This window comes from Eremomyces bilateralis (genome assembly GCF_010015585.1).
Source record: "Eremomyces bilateralis CBS 781.70 unplaced genomic scaffold P152scaffold_21, whole genome shotgun sequence".
Classification (NCBI taxonomy): Eukaryota; Fungi; Ascomycota; class Dothideomycetes; order Eremomycetales; family Eremomycetaceae; genus Eremomyces; species Eremomyces bilateralis.
Genome location: NW_022985087.1, coordinates 115,263 through 133,062, shown reverse-complemented (window position 1 = coordinate 133,062; position 17,800 = coordinate 115,263). Strand labels below are relative to the sequence as shown.

The following is a 17,800-nucleotide window of genomic DNA, read 5'->3' as shown; positions in this document are numbered from 1 at the left end:
GGTGGACGTGAATCACTAGCATGGAATTCTGTGGGAGATCCCGCATGCGTGAGCATACATACAGGCAGCCGTATTATTGCTTCTGCACGGCATTGCTGCAACCTGCAGCAAGTCTACACAGGGCGGAGAAATGCATTGATCGGTATTTGAACCAGTCGCCGGTCATCACTCATCACTCATCAGGATTTTTAGTGCTAGAATGACACAACTACAGTATTTCCTGCGATCGTTCTGCCCCTGTGCCTGATCTCTCATCTAACGTCGGGTGGGCCGCCTAGACCCCGCCCCAAGTCTAGTGTTGCGCAAGCTGATAACTGGCACCCCCTACTCCGTATGCTTGCTAGGCATGCTGGCACTTTTCGATGCGTGCAAGACATGCTCCTCTGCATCTCTTAGGATTTCCGAATGAACGGATTGCGGGTGTTGAGGATCGCCATGACTACCCGCTTTGTGCGTACATAGTAAGCGGACGGCTTCGATGCCTGCTTGGATCGAACAAGGAAAATTTTCCATCTCGTCTTACCAATTGCAACCTCCAACTCCGCCACCACAACCCTCGTCTCGTCACAGAAAACACGATGTGGATGAAACTTTCCCCACGTTGGTTCAGCAGAAGTGACAGAACACATGCGATTCCGCGTCTGCTCCAACCAGGTCGCGGCAATTGCGTTAAGACACGTCAACCCCACCCTTTCTGACTTCGGAGGAGTGGTGGTGATGATTCGATCAATGCTCTACTCCACACGGCAAATGCAAGAGACCAGACCGTTTCAATCTCGATGACCTGGTTTCGAGCTATAACTGTTATCTCCCCGGTAGCGTTGGGTCTCGTGGCCGTTTAAACCGCTTTCTACAACCCCTCGGCCGCTCGAAGTCCACCACTTGCAGACCGGGTCTCGGGCACTCAACCCCATGGCAGGTTATGCTTCTAATCTTTGTCTCGTATCGCCCAGCCGCTTTGGCTCTCTCGTCTGCGTGGTGTTCCTTCAATAACGTTGGTTGACCTGCGGAAGCAGAGTCGTTGGAAACATCATTATGTCGACGAATCCGTTTTCCAGACCTGTGACAGCTTTCCTAAAGCGGGGCATTCTCGCTGTGAGACATCCGTCGACCCGGACCCTCGGGTTGCGCCGAATCAATGGCACCTCTTCCAGCAAGTCGGAGAAAGTTGCTTGGTCGGCAAGAACTGTATTTCTGTTATCGGCATTTTCTGCTTCTCTAGCATACTATTACGGGCAACGGGATGCGTCTTCAACGACGAAAGGGGTCCGATATGCTCCCAGAAGACCCCACTTTGCATCGAAGAGGGAGATGGAGAAGGTTACCAAAATACGAGCAGCATGGTAGAGAGATAAGCTGACCGGTGGTAGGCCATTCTCGAGCTCAGGATCTCTTTAGGGAACGATGCCATTAGCACAGATGATGAGGACCTTCGTATTCACGGATATTCAGAGTGGTCATCAATCAACGTGGATCAATTACCGGTGGCGGTTGCATACCCAAAGAGTACGGAAGAAGTCTCGAAAATTGCACAAATCTGTCACAAATACAAGTTGCCTATGAGTACGTCTTCATCAACGCTACGCCCATAGCTTCGTCTAAACGTGTCAGTCCCCTACTCGGGAGGTTCCAGCCTGGAGGCCAATTTCTCAGCCCCCTATGGAGGGATGAGCATCGACTTCACCTTCATGGACCAGATTATCGCTCTGCATGAGGATGATATGGATGTGGTCGTTCAGCCTTCGGTGCCGTGGATGAGTCTCAACGAAGACATAAAACATTCAGGACTCTTTTTTCCTGTGGATCCCGGTCCATCAGCCAGAATAGGGGGAATGGTTGGTACATCATGCAGTGGCACGAATGCCGTGCGGTATGGCACCATGAAGGACTGGGTAATTAATCTGACCGTTGTCCTTGCCGATGGAACCATCATCAAGACTCGACGAAGACCAAGGAAAACGTCAGCGGGATACAATCTCACCAATCTTTTCATCGGATCGGAAGGAACTCTCGGACTGGTCACTGAGATCACACTGAAGCTCACTGTCATTCCTCAGGAGACGACTGTAGCGGTGGTTACCTTTCCAACCATCCGAGATGCAGCTGCAGCAGCATCCAAGGTCCTACGAGCCGGAATTCCCGTCGCTGCGATGGAGGTTATGGACGAAGTGCAAATGAGTGTCATTAATCGGACCAAATCGACGGCCCGGACTTGGAAAGAAATGCCCACCATGTTCTTCAAGTTCTCGGGCACAAGCGCAAGCATCCAAGAGAGCATCGGGTTGGTCAAACAGATTGCGAAAAAGCATCGGAGCGGGGATTTTGAGTTCGCCCACGATGCCGAAGAAGCGCAACTACTTTGGTCGGCCCGGAAGGAAGCACTTTGGAGCATGTTGGCGCTCCGAAAGGAAGGCGCGGGTACCGAGGTCTGGTCGACGGATGTGGCCGTTCCCATATCACGACTCCCGGACATCATCGAGATTTCGAAGAAGGAAATGGACGATCTCGGCTTGTTCGCCTCGATACTCGGTCATATCGGCGACGGTAACTTCCACGAAAGCATTATGTATGACAGCAAGAACCCCAAAGAGCGGGCAGCCGTGGAAGCATGCATTGAGAGAATGGTTGATCGAGCGCTGGAGATGGAGGGCACTTGTACTGGTGAGCACGGCATTGGATTAGGGAAAAAGCAGTCTTTGATCAAGGAATTGGGTATGGAAACGATCGATGTCATGAAAAACATCAAAGGGGCTCTGGACCCTTACTGGCTCATGAATCCGGGGAAGATCATGGACATTCCAGGATAGCGCTGGGAGGCCACTGTAAATATTTGCTGTTGGGACCTGGGAGGCAATCTGAGCCCCGATTTTGCATAGGTACGGTAATCGAATGTCATAGTATCTGCATCATAATGTAGGGCATAAAGTTAAAGATCGGTGCTGCTCATCTACGCTTTCCTGACAATTATCGTCCTCTGGGAAATATATTGCGTCGCTGCACGTGCTCATGAGGAAATTTCGTTACCTGCTGGCCAATCATCGTGACTCACTTTCAAGAACAGCAGGCGACACATTTGGCGACACTGATCAATACTTTCGATTGCTCTACAATTCTTTCCTCAAGCCATTAAGACTAGTCGAAACTATGGATGTCGAACATTTCACGTCGGGCACCGGCGACTTTCCGGTCCGAAAATGCGGTATGTCCGTCCCAATAAGCATCGGTCCCGTCATCAAGACAACAAACACTCATGAGTACACGATGCACAGGAGTATTGGGAGCGACCGGATCTGTAGGCCAGAGGTTCATCCTGCTATTAGCATTACATCCGCATTTTGTACTTCATGCCGTGGGTGCCTCGGAACGATCCGCGGGCAAGAAGTACAAAGATGCTGTGAAATGGAAACAGGCGTTTCCTATGTCGAAGAGGTTAGGAGAGCTTGAAGTACGAAAATGTACTCCTGAAGAGTTCAAGGACTGCGACATCATCTTCTCCGGCCTAGACAGTGACGTTGCCACCGAGATCGGTCCGTATATGCCCTGGTCACCGCCGATGACGTACTGAATATTTTGTCTAGAGATGGCGTTTCTGAAAGCCAACCTTGGAGTGTTTTCGAACGCGAAGAATTACCGTCGGGATCCTCTAGTTCCTCTTGTTGTCCCTACCGTCAATCTTCCTCATATGGATGTCATCCCACATCAGAGGAAACACCATGGACTAGAGAAAGGATTCATCGTCTGCAACTCCAATTGCGCCGTCATTGGGATTGTTATCCCCTTTGCAGCTCTGCAGGCTCGATTCGGTGCCATCGATCAAGTGAGCATCGTGACCATGCAAGCTGTGTCTGGAGCCGGATACCCTGGTGTCAGCAGTATGGATGTCATCGACAATGTCGTCCCTTTCATTTCCGGAGAGGAAGACAAATTGGAGTCCGAAGCGCAAAAGATCCTTGGAAAGGTCAACGAAAGTGTGACTGGTTTCGAGGACCAGCATATACGTGTCTCCGCAGCCTGTAACCGGGTACCAGTTCTCGACGGACACACCGCTTGTGTTTCGCTCAAATTCGCCAAACGTCCTGCGCCCTCCGCAGAGGAAGTCAAGGATGCCCTGAGGGAATATGTATCCGAGGCTCAGAGGCTCGGCTGCCCTTCTGCACCTACGAATGCCATCGTAGTGATGGATGAGCCGGATCGACCACAGCCACGACTAGACCGTGAAACAGATCGAGGATATGCCGTTAGTGTTGGCCGGGTCCGCGAGGACGAGAGCGGGATCTTCGATATCAAATTCGTAGCGCTCAGTCACAACAGTAGGTGTCCATCATCCTCTATTCAGACTGTCACTAACCTTGTCCTAGCTGTCATTGGTGCTGCTGGTTCGTCCATTCTGAATGCAGAGGCTGCGGTATTGAAAGGATATGCTTAAAGGATCAAAAGTAGCGTTTGGCCAACTCGTCCACGTAGATAGTACATAAATCAAGCATATTGACATTGAGAAGGGTGGATGCTTATCTCAGTCGTCAAACATTGCTATTCTGAACAGAATTGAAGTCCAGGCAACGTGCGTAGAATAGGTTTGTGTAAACCAAACGAGCATTCGAGAGCTACCATACGTACGGTAATTTCCAACGGTGACTATCGTTCCATTGTATTCAAAAGAAGTTTCGTTCGAAAGGTGCCTCTTATAAAACGCGTCTCAACTCCCCAGGCATGCCAGGCTGGGCCAGGGCATTAGTAGACTGGGTTGGCATGAACGCGCCTCCGGGGTGGATAAAATTGAATCGCGTTTCTTGGCAGTTTTCTACACATCACCACCCTCCACCGAAGACAGTCTGTGTAGGCACCTTGCATGCAGTCCAATTCGCTCAAAAACAGCATAATATTGAAATTAGTATATATTCCTTAATTAGCCAATTACCATAGATCTGTTTTGATGAACTCTCCGCCGCGCTCAACGAGCATCTGGCAGCGCAGCGGCATCTCTGCCATTCGCGCCCGAATCTCCTCCATTGTGATCTTTTCCCACTCCTCAATCAAGATCTGTTTGAGCTCGTCCAATGACTCCCATAACCTGCATTTTATACGCTGTTTAATGAAACCCCAAATTGCCTCAATTAGGTTGAGATCGGGGGATTGCGCTGGGTGCTTCAATCGATGATAGAAGATTGTACAGAGAGTTGGGGTAGATCGAATGCCAAGAAATGCCACTCAATTTCATCCCCCCGGAGGGCGTCGAATATTAGGCATCAAGGCATGAACGCATAAAAATTTAAATGGGTCAGCACGTGACCACACAACTGGAGGTCTTGGCAACATTCGCTTAGTGGCCCTCGAAATTTCCAACATCACCACATCTCAATCGCACTCTTCGCCCAAAACCTCACCAGGATCACATACTCTACTAACCTACTGAGCAGTCATCATGGGCCGTGGACCGTAAGTCTCACTGATTTATATGTTTCTCGAGAATACGAATCCTTCGACTCGAGATCGATAAACATTGCTAACATCAGCATATAGGAAGAAACACCAGAAGCGCCTCAGCGCGCCATCGCATTGGCTGCTCGACAAACTCTCCGGAGCCTATGCCCCGAAGGCTTCTCCGGGTCCTCACAAGACTCGGGAATGCATGCCGCTCATCGTCTTCATCCGTAACCGGTGAGTTGGAAGATCGATGTTGATACAATGGGCTTGGACTAACATCCACAGCCTGAAGTATGCCTTGAACGGACGCGAAACGAAATCGATCCTCATGCAACGCTTGGTCAAGGTCGATGGCAAGGTCCGAACCGATGCGACCTACCCTGCCGGCTACATGGACGTCATTTCCATCGAGAAGACTGACGAACATTTCCGCCTCGTCTACGACACCAAGGGCCGATTCACTGTCCACCGCATCACGGAGGAGGAGGCCGAGTACAAGCTGTGCAAGGTCAAGCGCGTGCAGTTGGGCAAGGGTGGAATCCCATTCTTGGTTACGCACGATGCTCGAACGTGAGTGGCAGCATCCATCAGCCGTTGGACCAAGCTTTGGTGATATAGAAGACTGACGGAAGTCTTTACTACAGGATCCGGTACCCTGACCCGCTCATCACGGTCAACGATACCGTCAAGGTCGATCTCTCCACGGGAAAGATCACCGACTTTATCAAGTTCGATTCCGGTGTGATCGCCATGGCCACCGGTGGTCGCAATATGGGTCGTGTTGGTGTCATCACCAGCCGTGAACGTCACGATGGTGGCTTCAACATCGTCCACATCAAGGATGCCGTCGATAACGAGTTCGCTACTCGTGAGAGCAACGTCTTCGTCATCGGCCAGGAGAAGCCGTGGGTCAGCCTGCCGAAGGGCAAGGGTGTCAAGGTTCGTTCCCTCCTTCAAATTTTGCCAACGTCCACCTCTAACGACCCTGTAGCTTTCCATCGCCGAGGAGCGAGATCGCCGTCGGGCCTTTGCCGTCTCCGGACATTAAGCTCCGTTTCAGACGCGGGGAGGAATCAGAACGCTCACGGGGATGGAGGGATTGGTTGAGCGTCACTATCGCACTTTGCATCTTGCATCAGCCAATACAAACGGCGTTCAAAACGGAGAGTTTCATGAGCTATGGTCGCGTGCCTATGTCGCCCGCTCTCAAAGTGTATCTTAGCCTTTAAGGCAGTAGGCGAAGGAAAGAAGGGCAGCAATTCAAGCTTACGTTCTATGAACGGAAAATATCAACCATCAACGCTTGCAACTATTGTGGAGTAGGTTTGACTTGTATGACACCAAAGTCTCCCTGTGCTGCCTTCTGTTGCTGAACTTTTACGTACCACTGTTGGATTGGCCAGACCTCAACGTGCAAGGCGACAAGAAAGAATTGCTATCCCAAGGAAGTTATAAGACCAATTCTAAGCAACGTACATCGCTATTTCCTCCTAGATAAAATTCTGAGGCTTGAGAAGGTTGAGATACCTGCCTTATGATGAATGTGTCCCAGTGGTGGACAAATCCGTACCCCTCTATTATTGCGGGTATTGAGCATGCTGAATTGCTGAGACCACTATCGATCATTTATTGTTTCCCGGTTTCCCAAATCCATCGCGTTGCCGATCGATGCGCATCTGGTAATCTGTTACTATGGACAGCTTGACCCGTGGAATCCAGAAAAGAGTCAGGTTGAACGGTGAAGTGGATGTGCCGATGTGGACGTCAGCAATGTGGGGATCAGCATCGACTGAAATACTAATACGAAGGAAGCTTAACCTGTCGATCGCCCCTTTCACGAGCAATTGACCATTCACCGAATCCCATATCATGCAGAATTATGGAGTAGACCATGGAGAGAACTCATCCGAGATGAAGTTATCGGGTTTGGGTTCGCATGGACGGCCTTCCGGCTCCGGATACCCCACAAACGGTCGGAATCAGGGGAACCGGGGATGACAACTTGACAAGGGAGAAGACAGGGCCAATAATTTCATGTGCTGAACTAACAAAACCACATGCAGAAACAGAAGAACCCTTAGGAAACAGCAGAAGGTGTGTGTTTCTATTTTTGCGATTGCTTGTTGTCGTTGGTTCATGTGCATAGTATAACCGATATCGTGGATATCGTGATAGAAACTATGCGGTTAGTTACCATATTCCTCTAGTTGGGTTCTATAGCGACCATCATATATCGAGATCTTCGTAGTGCATCTGCTGCCAATTGCCATCATAAGCATGACTCGGAAGGTCAAGACTCGCAAACTATTAACCACTCAGCTTACCTCGTCGATCTCTGATCTTACTTTGTCCGAGCTTATCGTAGAATTCTGGGAATCATTCTGGACTCTGGGTGCTTTTGCAACCCTAGAAGGACATGACCCCAGAAAATACATGTGATATGCACCTCACTAACTGTTCTCCGAGCGTGCTAACTCTTGAAGAGGGAGAGTTCTCACAAGATAAGTCTGGCAGCCGAGCGACGATCAATGGAGCCGGGCGTATGAGGATTTAGAGGCAGGATCTCATCCGCCCTGATTTTCAGGAAGGGGAGTGCATCCTAAATTCCCGATCCCTGGAGACACGCAGTCCATCAGACAGTGGCTCATTGTGGTATAAGAACCGATCCGGATCATCCACCTCCTTTCCTTTCCCTTCATCCAGCTCGTTACTCTCATTCTGTCCAGTCGATTACTCAGTCCAAGTCTCCCTTTCACTCGTTTACTGGTATCCGCATCTAATCCATAATCTTCGGTTATACCAGCATTCATCATGAAGTTCCTTCGCACCGCTTCCGTCTTCCTCTTCTCCTCGCTCTTCGCCACCGGCTTGGCTGCTCCAGCGCCGGCTGCTGAAGTTGGGTCTGACCTTGCCATTTCCAACATCCAGAAACGGTGTGATGGTTGCGATGAGATCGGGAACCTCGTGACTGTTGTCAAGTCCTTCACTGCTCAGATCAGTGCGTATCTTCGTTGGCTTGAGTCGAGGAGGCTGTTAACCCTTTTTAGACATCACCGTATCGGGTTACGAAGGCATCGAGATCTCCAAGGAAGCCAAGAAGACCATCATCGTCGAAATCCAGGGTCACTGCAAGAGCATCATCGAGGCGATTCTCATCACTTGCAAGAAGATTGCCGCATTCGAGGCCGCCTTTAAACTCGCCATCGAGGATCTGAAGTTCGTTGTCTCATGCTGCATCGAGATCTTCGTGGAGGTTTGCTCGACCTTCCTCCACTGTATGGCGGTGCTTAAGTGCTGTAAGTTTCCCATGACCAAGGCAACCTGCGAACAATGATGCTGACCAAGCTCTTTCAAAGCCATGCTCGAACTCCTTGGATCTTACTTCTTCGAGATGCTCAACTGCTTCTTGACCTTCTTCGGAACCGTTACGAAGTGTTTCGAAAACTTCAAGGCCGAGTTCGAGGAGGCGATCAAGGAAGTGATCCATATCATCATTGAGGTCTTCCCAGGATTTTGTACTTGCTGGTTCAATTAAAAGATTGGACATTCACGATGAAGTAGTTGGCCGGGTCTCACGGGAAATATATGCAATCTTCAATGACAGCAGGGCAGTCAACCTCGTTCAGATCAATCCTAGACAGCTTCAAGCCGGTGATGCTCAGTTGCCGACTCAACTTCGTATGTGCCGATGAAGTCGAGCTGGCCGTGTTCGATCATACGAATCCTGCTCACTGTGATATGGTTAGCTGTTGACTCTGAAAGACCCCCAAAGCATATACAAACAACCTACAGTACATCTGACAATTCCAGACCATAATGCAACCACGATGCCTGAGATGGAGATCCAGACATCACAGGCAGACCTACCTCGGTTGAGTCTTCCACTCGTCGATCATTTCCTTCACATCTTTCTGATCTCTGCATATCGCGTGGATTCTGTTGCTATGCCTTTCTCCCGGTATAACCTGGACTCGATGACAGCTTCAAAGTCAGATACTTTTCTTGTTTTTGGTTGTCCCTGAAACGGCATGCCGACGGCAGCAAGACTGGAGTCCAGCCCCAAATACGGAGTATGAGGCTCCAGCAGGATACATACTGCCAACTGTGCGCAGCCCATGGGTGTTGAATGGGGTCAATATAAAAAATTTGCTAGGTCCAATATCGAAACTTTGAGTTTGATCCGTGCATTATTACCTGCATATTCATCCACTTGGAGCCAGCAACCCATCTCACTCCAGGATTCCTGGACCTCCAACGGCCAACGCTCACGAATTCGAGCACAAGTTGTCCACCTGGATCCGTTTGTTGTTGCACCAGTGAAGGATTAAAAATGAGCTCTGCCTTTGCGTTGCGGGTGTCAATGGGCGTTGAAGGGCATCGTTGTTGTAGCGCAATCGACTATAGCCACTTCCAGGCAAACGCACGACTCCACGTCTTATGTGCCTCTTGGGGTTGCTTTCGACATTCGACAAACAACCAAGGTGTGGATGAACCGAACGATGGTTGATTCTGAGGAGAACTGAGGGCATGGTGATGGCCTGACGGGACAGACGTTGCTTCTCCCGGTCTGGGTGTCCACGGTTCACCATCCACGACGCCAGCCCGCAGGTGTTCATTTGACGTGGTGGTCAAGCCCCGTGCTAACGGCTAGAGATTGCCGCCCACTGGGGAGTGGGGGATGGGGTTGCGACGTAGTCACATACGATCAGGGAGTCAGGGACCCTGGTGCCGCGAGATATTGCCTACATGTCGTGGATATTCAATGCGGTATGTGCTCGACACAGCAATCACCCGCGGCCAGACATCGCCTTGGGCCATCGTCTTGAGACATCATCTTGGAAGGGCTAAGGGTTTTTGCCGTGGCATGGAACAATTTATGCTCCTGGGGCCTTGGAGCATCAGATAATAATGTCCAAAGCCCAAAGTCCAACGAATTGAACCTAGTGTGGCATGTGTGGAGCCCCCTGGCGCCCATGGATACATACATTGTTCTAGCGTGCTCCAACTGCAGAGTGGAGAGTGGAGCCAGGGCTGTTTCACAAGCTGTTGTATCAAACTTACAATGCGGGTTGGAGATACTGTAACAGATGAATTTCTACTCCATGTACTTCGTACTACGTACTCCATGCTATACGTATCAGGTGAACATGAATACTTCCATAATACTCCATACATGAACAGAAGGTGGATAGGAGGCTTAGATAAGTGAGTACACGTCTTCACACTACACAATCGCAACTTCCTCCACGAATCCACGTTTAATCTCTTCCCCCTCCTTCCAACTTCCCGCTCGGTCGCACCTTCCGACACTAACCCCCGCTGGCCCAATCACGCCTTCCTCCTCAATCTCTACGCCTCCACCAGCCGCTTCTCACTCATTCACACCTCCACTCACTAACTTGAGACTCCGCCTTCACCACCTTCACCTTTCGCTATCCTCTCTCTCACTCATACAGGACACTCTGTTATTCTTCATTTCTTCATTTCTTCCCACTCAACAACGGTATCCCACTCCGCTGGTTATGACTTTCGCTTCTATCTTCACTTGACCCAATTCTTTTTAATTGCCCTCCGCTTATTCCATCATACCCCATCCAAATGCCACTACGTAACGTCCAGTCGCATCACTCCATCCTTTTCACACCAGTCGCCTCGACTGCCGTCCATCCTTTCGAATCTGCCTCTCCAAGTCGTAAATAGTCCTCCACTCCGTCGCGATCCCCATCTCCCTCCGACCATCCTTTCTCCTTTGGACCGAAACCGATTGATTCCGAACGTCCTGCGACCGGATTTGGCTGTCTCCATGACCGGCAGCGTCGCTTCGTTCTTCTCCATCTTCCGATAATGCTGCGACCGGCCACTCCGCTGTCTATCCTCTTTTTGGCTGCCTTTGTCCTGCTTCTCCTAGCGACCCTATCCACCCCGATAATAAAGAGTATTCCCTTGGGGAATTGGAAAGGTGTCGATTTCGGAGTATGGGGTTACTGTACCGATTCGGGCTGCACGTCCGTTCAGTTGGGTTATGATACAGAGGCCCTCCAAGCTGGAAAACAAATCGAAGACTCCGACTTCTCTCTTCCCTCGAGTACGCGACATTCGCTCTCCTCCATCCTCATCGTCCACCCCGTCGCCGCCTTTCTGACTCTGATATGCTTTGGCCTCTCTGTCGCCGCGCATCTCCACTCTCCTTCACACTCCCCGCGATATCTCTTGATCCTGTTAATGCTGAGTTTTCCAACGCTGCTGGTTTCTCTCCTCGCCTTCTTGGTGGACATATTGATTTTTACCCCTCACGTTAGCTGGGGAGGATGGATTGTTCTTGGGGCGACCATTCTGACCATGATGTGCAGCGTGGTTACCTGCGCCATGCGTCGAACCCTCGTCAGCAGGAAAGCAAGGATGAAGAGGATAGCAGAGAATGCCGAGATGAATGGCGACAACTATTACGCCAGTCGACAAAACCAGCCTCCAGCACAGGTGACCCCATCCCTCCCTAAGGCCGACTCTCCACCTCCGATGACGGCAGATTCAACCGTGGGCGAGAAGCAGTTTGCTGCATTCGATTCGGCTCAGAGCAAGGAAATGGGGGAGGATCGAGTGCCTCTGAATCCGAAAAATCCATCAGTGAGGAGCGCGGAAACACTGGGTCCCGACGATCAGTCCGGTCGATATGGAGATCGGCCCATGGTTGGAGGTTACGGTCGACATGGCAGAGAACCTCCCCGAGATCAATTCGGTAATCCCATCCGCACACCGGGAGGGAGGCCAGACCCTTATGGTCCGGCGCCGCTCCGACATCAAGGCTCGAACGGTACCATGGGCTCTAATCGATCCGGTGGACCACCACCATTCTACCCACGAGGCAGGGGCGGACCACCCATGCGAGGACCACGTGGAGGATACATGAGAGGCGGACCCCCAGGAATGCGAGGCCCTCCCCAGCCAGGATTTGGTGGTAGAGGGATGCCACCCCCAGGACGGGGTATGGGCGGTCCGATGGGACGAGGCCACAGAACCCCTCCCCCCGGACCATATGGAGGACCGAATCCAGACTACCCATATGGCCCTGGCCGGCAGGTATCGCCCCAATCAATGGGTCTGGGAGGCGAAATGGACCCAAGGACCGGGCTTCCATCACCTCCGTCCCCAAATGCAGCCTTCGGGTTGCGAGATAGCGACGGAGACGTCCAGGGAATGATTGGGTTGCAGCAGCAGAGAGCTGGGATACCTCAAATCGGAAGCCCATCGAGTCTCTATTCCGAAGAGTAAGCATTGACCGTGCACTGCTGTCTCCTTTTTTGCTTTGGTCTTCCTAAACCGGATCTGGGATTGTAGCGCTAACAGCCATACAGAAACTATGTACCACCTCGGTCCAACTGGAATCAATCAAGCCACAGTGGTTCAAACTCTAACCTCGCGACCTCATCGACTCGAGTACTATCACCGATTCAAGCATCTCCGACACCCAGCTCACCACCACCACACAACCAAAGTCCGTCCAACTACTACGAAGATGTTGAGCCGCGTTTCGCTCAGGCCGGCAAGTCAGGAGGATCCGGACTACCCACGTCGCTAGCAGCAGGTCCTCAAAGTAAATCACCCCCGCCCAATACCGGAACCCCCGTCAACAACAATATTTCTTATCCCGCTTCTGATGACGGTGGTTTCGACAACAACATGAGCACCTCTAACGTGGCTCCGCAGGGTTCAACGCAAGCCCCCAACCTGGACCCCCGAATCGAGGCTTCTGATCCCACGATCGTGCCACAAAGTTCCAGCCATTCGCTCTCGAATCTTCCAGAGTCTGATTTGAATCTTCCTCGCGTCCCTTCTGATGAGACCATTTCTCGTTCCCCTGCTATAAGCGAGACGTCGAATTTCACCTCTATATCTCAACGGGGCATCAACCCGGCTTGGAGACCGACCGGATCACCAGGTCCCATGTCCAGCGCACCCCGACATTACGCTGGCGACTTCCGAGGCCGTGGAGGGTATGACGATGGATACGGCGGGTATAAATCCCCGCTGCCACGGGGTCCGAGCCGTCAAGACATGCTCCTAGAGAGCAATCCTGAGTTCACCATCCCAGGACCGGCGGGGCGGGGCCGTGGCCGCGGTCGTGGACGAGGCGTGAGAGGTCGCGGACGGGGCGTGTCTATCGACCCGGGAATCGGTCTTATAGGTGGTGGGGGGCGATACCCTGGGGCCGCAGGCATGTAGCGAAATGGCGTTCAGCGGCGTTTTTGGCCAGTCATTTGTTCAGTGCGCAAAACATTTCGACGGTTAGGATATCTCTGACAGGGCTACTTGTCACTCTTCGAAATGCGTTTTCCTTGCGTCTTCGTGTCAGCGCGGACATTTGGGCCTGGTTAATACTTTGCACGGCCTCACGAGCCTATTTTAAAGGGGATCAATCCGGTATTTGATGGGCGTTTTACGAAAACATGATTTTCGGGCATTCGACAACCGAAATGTACAGAATGCCGCGTCAGAGCGTGGTTCATGATTAGATTACCTGTATTTATTTATAGTCATCCTTCTCCTGGGACTAATCCAAGAACCAGTCGTTCCATCCGCATCCTGACCATGTCATAACGTGATTGTCAAAGGAAGCAAAACCGAGCAGCTTCTGAACGAAATATCGTATCCCAGCCCAAACTCCATGGTCCTTGTCGCTAATACATTCGATCGCTATCGTCATTCCCTGAAACCCTTTAAAGGTACTTCGACTTCAACGCCTGGCTCAAGGAGCTCATCCGACTCGTCATCCCACCGTGTCTCATGTTGCTCAACAGCGCCTCTTCCAAAGCACTCTGTGTCACGCTCGCATCTTTACCTCATCAATTCCACATCTTCGTCAGCCGGGTCGCATTCTTTCGCGTGACATTCTTCACCGCCGTCGCCTGCGAGGATAGCAACAGGGCCTGCGCAAGCGGGCCCGTACTCGGCCCGTTCGGCACCGCGGGGATGGAGGATGCGGAGGGGGAGGAGGGGAACTCACCGTCCAGGTCGCTGAAGCTGCTCCCCATGCTCGGCGTTCCGTCGCTGTGGCGGTCTTTCCGGTTCAGGCGCGCGAGGTTGGCCCGGTGGCGGGGACTGAGGGGGCCTGGGGGTTGGGAGGCGGGCGGGTTGGTGCCGGAGGGTCCGGGGGCGGAACTCGCGGAGCTGGTGGATGCGGTGGAGGAATCGATGTTGGGGATCCGGGCTTTGCCTTTCGCGGTGGTTCGCGCAGGCGAGGACGATGGCTCCGTGGCGGACGAGCTCAGTGAAGGAGCCTGCGATCGGGTTTCGCGAACCGTGGCTCCGAGATCCGCAGGTCGGACATCGGGTATTTTGGAGCGTGTTCTGTCGCCACCTGTCGCTGCTGCCGCGGCGAATGGCAGCGAATCCTCTGAATCTGAGTCGGCGTCGCCCTCACCGTCCGAGTCCAAGGTACTGAGTGGCGCTTTGTTCGGCTTGAATCGAGGTGGCCGTCTTAGGAACTGCGAGCGCTGTGGCGGAGCCTCGTCATCTGATGAGCTTGTGGAGGATAAGGAGGACGAGAGTGAAGGAGATCGTGGAGGGGACCGGTTCTGCGCGTGAGCCGCTGCTGTTCTTGAAGAAAGAGCAATATCGGGTCTTCGACCGGCGCCGAACGAGCCGCGCAGTTGTCTCACTGGTTGTCTTGGACTTGCCGGGACAAATTGCCGGCTTTCGGTCACAGTGCTCGTTGAGGGATGCCTTGAAGGGGCTGTCCAACAGTTGCCGTGTCAGCTCGTGGGTTGGGACTATCCGTGCAATCGACATACCAGCTGGCCTCGGAGTTCCGGGACCGCTCCATTCTGCTTGACCTATATCCCGCGTCCGGACTGAGAGAGCACTTGGTGCTCTTGACCCTGAAATATGGTCAGTATTCTTCCGAAATCGCCCCTTCCATCTCCAGGGTTGTCCATACCGGGGGCTGGCTTTCCCGGTGGCCCCACGGGTGAAGCTGCTGATATGCTGCCCGAGCCCAAGACACCCGCTGGGGGATTTATTGGATTGACTTTCCGCATCTGAGCACGAACATGGGATAGGTGTCGCTCATATAGCCATGCCGCTTGTTGAAGGAGGAAAGGCTGAGGGACGTCGAGCTTCGTGGCGCTGATCTGTGTTTAGGCAACGTTATGACGCAAGGAGCTTCGGTAGCTTACAGATCTTCCCCTACGCATCATTAGCCTAATGCCTAAAGGATGAATACAGTATACGCACAGTTCAGATCCGTTGTTGAAGATCGAGAGATGACCTTCCATAGCGACTTGTCTTTGGCGGCGTCCCATTGAACCTGACTCCGGTCAATCTCATGGCTCTTTCAGCGCGAAAGGTTCCAAGATGCTTATATACCTGAGGGGGGTCTACAAAATCTCCTCTGTCGAACGGGAGTCTGATCAAAGTGGTGAAGTGGACTTCGGGTTGGGATGGTGACTTCTTCGACTGCTTGGGCTCAACTCTCGTTGCGGTCGTCTCGGACGCTTTCCGCCCATGTAGGGCTCTGCCTGCCGGTACAGGAGACGACATGATGTATGCGTATACCTAGGAGATGACTTGGATGTAGGAGAAGAGATGTGAAGATAATAGGGAGATATCCAAAGATGTCAGGGTGCTGGAGTCAGGTCGGAACCTTGATGGTTGATTAGTCCGAAGCTATCGCCGGATCGCGTCCCATAGTCAACCACCGACAAGACGTCATTAAAGTACCAATTATTCGTGTCGATATAAATTTCAAATCAACATCTACACCATCCAACAACTATCGCGACATATGATGATAGGACTATGAAGCCCGCATGACCATTCACGTGGTCCAAAGCGCCTGACCTTGTGAGAAGATGCCGTTCGCGGACGTCCAGCAATCCACCACTCAATAAGAACTCGAACCTACGATCCAACTCGGAGAACCATTTCTCTCCATGACCTCCCTCCGTCAAGCGTATGCTCATATACGAGATCCATCCCACCTTACTCCTCCAGAAACCTCCCGCAGTAGTGGCACTACCCATCGCTCTCCGCCAACACATCCTACTGGCGACGATCCATCCGTCTCCAATCCCGCTCCACGCTCGGCTCGCAAGAAACGGCCCACTCGACGAAGCGCGAAACCAGTATGGCAAAAGCTCTTGTGGGTGCCGCAGGAATTCCCCGACAACTACACCGATGAGGCAACCTTCTTAGACCATCTTCAACGCAATCCGCAGTTGCGTTCCTATGAGTTCTGGCCCTTGGCTGCGGAGAGCACGGTGATTGTGCAACATGTTTGCTCGGTAGCAATCTTTGCATGCTGCTTTGCGGGGATATACCAGGAGAGGACATCACCGTTTACAATCGCCTACTGGGGAAGCGGAGCCACCATTCTGGGATGGGTGTTCTGCGAGTACTGGCTGGGTCATGACGAGACGAGGTTTGACCACGGTCCCGAGGGCGAGAACGAGGATGAGAGGGAGCACGATCTTCCTACCAATGCGACAAACTCGCCTTCTGCGATGTTAGATGAAAAGCAAGGCTCGGGGTCTACGAATGGAACGAAGGGTCACGAAGCGGTCCCAATATCGGGTGTCACTCTCACAATGCTCTCCGTCCCTACCCAAACTCGATTAACCACCATAAAGTCCGGTATCCTTATCTACTGTACTCTCCTAGGCCTTTCCCCGATTCTCAAGTCCCTCACCAAGTCCACTTCTTCCGACTCCATCTGGGCAATGTCCTGCTGGCTTATGATCATCAATGTCTTTTTCTTTGACTACTCCTCCGAAATTTCTGCCAAATTCCCGGCTTCTTTATCTATGAACGCCGCAGTGATGGCCAGTACTGTCTTAGCCAGCCGGTTAACGAGCACGACGGATGTGTTTCTTCTGATGTTGTTCTCCATCGAAGTGTTTGCTCTGTTCCCAATCTTTCGGCTCGACCTACGGCGGACCAGCTGGCAGGCGCATTTGTCACTAACGGTGGTCTTAGTTGGCATGGCTGGGAGCGGACTTGGGGTTACGGTGTCTGGCGGCCGCTGGAAGGCTGGCGCCATCGGGGCAATTTTGGGATATATCATCACGAGCCTGGCTATGGGCCTGTGTAGTTGGTGGCTCATTGGCCTGCAGAAGTACAAGAACGAGATATATGGACCGTGGGATCCTGCGCGGCCCGTTATCAGGCGGCCCTGGGCATAGCCTTTCTTGTATACCAGATGACGACCATAGGTACCAAACAAAGTTCGCGTTATACTGCCACAAGCGGACGGTTGGTCACTCTCCTGATTGGAATCTCAACTGGTTACCGTACTACAATGCCGTGAGTGGGAAAGGTTTAGGTCAAAAGGACTCTCAGATCTGCCAGCCCTGATGATCTAAGCCATAAACTTCGTCTACCC

The 17,800-nt window shown here is 52.1% G+C and overlaps 7 protein-coding genes across 7 annotated transcripts; 6 read left to right on the top strand and 1 right to left on the bottom strand.

Annotated features, from left to right (window-relative positions):
• The first annotated feature begins 650 nt into the window (after nt 1–650).
• P152DRAFT_460992 (D-lactate dehydrogenase mitochondrial precursor) lies at nt 651–2,962 on the top strand. Its single transcript, XM_033680030.1, has 3 exons — nt 651–1,320; nt 1,371–1,563; nt 1,612–2,962. The coding sequence occupies exons 1-3, from the start codon at nt 1,036–1,038 to the stop codon at nt 2,805–2,807; spliced, it is 1,674 nt and encodes a 557-aa protein (XP_033531530.1). The 5' UTR covers nt 651–1,035; the 3' UTR covers nt 2,808–2,962.
• A 151-nt stretch (nt 2,963–3,113) lies between these two features.
• On the top strand, nt 3,114–4,567 carry P152DRAFT_460991 (aspartate-semialdehyde dehydrogenase). The gene is made up of 4 exons (XM_033680029.1): nt 3,114–3,199; nt 3,270–3,527; nt 3,579–4,310; nt 4,359–4,567. Exons 1-4 carry the CDS (start codon nt 3,145–3,147, stop codon nt 4,424–4,426), a joined length of 1,113 nt encoding a protein of 370 aa, XP_033531529.1. The 5' UTR covers nt 3,114–3,144; the 3' UTR covers nt 4,427–4,567.
• An 855-nt stretch (nt 4,568–5,422) lies between these two features.
• On the top strand, nt 5,423–6,914 carry P152DRAFT_508994 (40S ribosomal protein S4-A; the record flags this gene model as incomplete). Its single annotated transcript, XM_033682610.1, has 5 exons — nt 5,423–5,436; nt 5,521–5,658; nt 5,710–5,994; nt 6,069–6,363; nt 6,416–6,914. The coding sequence occupies 5 exons, from the start codon at nt 5,423–5,425 to the stop codon at nt 6,470–6,472; spliced, it is 789 nt and encodes a 262-aa protein (XP_033531528.1). The 3' UTR covers nt 6,473–6,914.
• A 1,135-nt stretch (nt 6,915–8,049) lies between these two features.
• P152DRAFT_142759 (uncharacterized protein) lies at nt 8,050–8,701 on the top strand. Its single transcript, XM_033673867.1, has one exon. It carries the CDS (start codon nt 8,236–8,238, stop codon nt 8,617–8,619), a length of 384 nt encoding a protein of 127 aa, XP_033531527.1. The 5' UTR covers nt 8,050–8,235; the 3' UTR covers nt 8,620–8,701.
• A 2,567-nt stretch (nt 8,702–11,268) lies between these two features.
• Nucleotides 11,269–13,644, top strand: P152DRAFT_451556 (pali-domain-containing protein; the record flags this gene model as incomplete). Its single annotated transcript, XM_033678238.1, has 2 exons — nt 11,269–12,689; nt 12,777–13,644. 2 exons carry the CDS (start codon nt 11,269–11,271, stop codon nt 13,642–13,644), a joined length of 2,289 nt encoding a protein of 762 aa, XP_033531526.1.
• A 254-nt stretch (nt 13,645–13,898) lies between these two features.
• Nucleotides 13,899–16,169, bottom strand: P152DRAFT_460986 (uncharacterized protein). The gene is made up of 6 exons (XM_033680028.1): nt 15,787–16,169; nt 15,655–15,727; nt 15,597–15,606; nt 15,359–15,546; nt 15,213–15,299; nt 13,899–15,154 (listed from the first exon to the last, which is right to left on the bottom strand). The coding sequence occupies exons 1-6, from the start codon at nt 15,958–15,960 to the stop codon at nt 14,265–14,267; spliced, it is 1,422 nt and encodes a 473-aa protein (XP_033531525.1). The 5' UTR covers nt 15,961–16,169; the 3' UTR covers nt 13,899–14,264.
• P152DRAFT_460985 (phosphatidylinositol N-acetylglucosaminyltransferase) lies at nt 15,980–17,799 on the top strand. Its single transcript, XM_033680027.1, has one exon. The coding sequence runs from the start codon at nt 16,353–16,355 to the stop codon at nt 17,598–17,600; it is 1,248 nt and encodes a 415-aa protein (XP_033531524.1). The 5' UTR covers nt 15,980–16,352; the 3' UTR covers nt 17,601–17,799.
• Nucleotide 17,800: the final 1 nt, after the last annotated feature.

Coding starts and splice junctions, on each gene's coding strand:
- P152DRAFT_460992 (XM_033680030.1), top strand. CDS start 1,036: ATGTCGACGAATCCGTTTTCCAGACCTGTGACAGCTTTCCTAAAGCGG. Junction 1,321..1,370: donor CGAAGAGGGAGATGGAGAAG/GTTACCAAAATA, acceptor GACCGGTGGTAG/GCCATTCTCGAGCTCAGGAT. Junction 1,564..1,611: donor CAAATACAAGTTGCCTATGA/GTACGTCTTCAT, acceptor TAAACGTGTCAG/TCCCCTACTCGGGAGGTTCC.
- P152DRAFT_460986 (XM_033680028.1), bottom strand. CDS start 15,960: ATGTCGTCTCCTGTACCGGCAGGCAGAGCCCTACATGGGCGGAAAGCG. Junction 15,728..15,786: donor ATTTTGTAGACCCCCCTCAG/GTATATAAGCAT, acceptor GACCGGAGTCAG/GTTCAATGGGACGCCGCCAA. Junction 15,300..15,358: donor ACCGGGAAAGCCAGCCCCCG/GTATGGACAACC, acceptor ACCATATTTCAG/GGTCAAGAGCACCAAGTGCT.
- P152DRAFT_460991 (XM_033680029.1), top strand. CDS start 3,145: ATGGATGTCGAACATTTCACGTCGGGCACCGGCGACTTTCCGGTCCGA. Junction 3,200..3,269: donor CTTTCCGGTCCGAAAATGCG/GTATGTCCGTCC, acceptor CACGATGCACAG/GAGTATTGGGAGCGACCGGA. Junction 4,311..4,358: donor CGTAGCGCTCAGTCACAACA/GTAGGTGTCCAT, acceptor ACCTTGTCCTAG/CTGTCATTGGTGCTGCTGGT.
- P152DRAFT_460985 (XM_033680027.1), top strand. CDS start 16,353: ATGACCTCCCTCCGTCAAGCGTATGCTCATATACGAGATCCATCCCAC.
- P152DRAFT_142759 (XM_033673867.1), top strand. CDS start 8,236: ATGAAGTTCCTTCGCACCGCTTCCGTCTTCCTCTTCTCCTCGCTCTTC.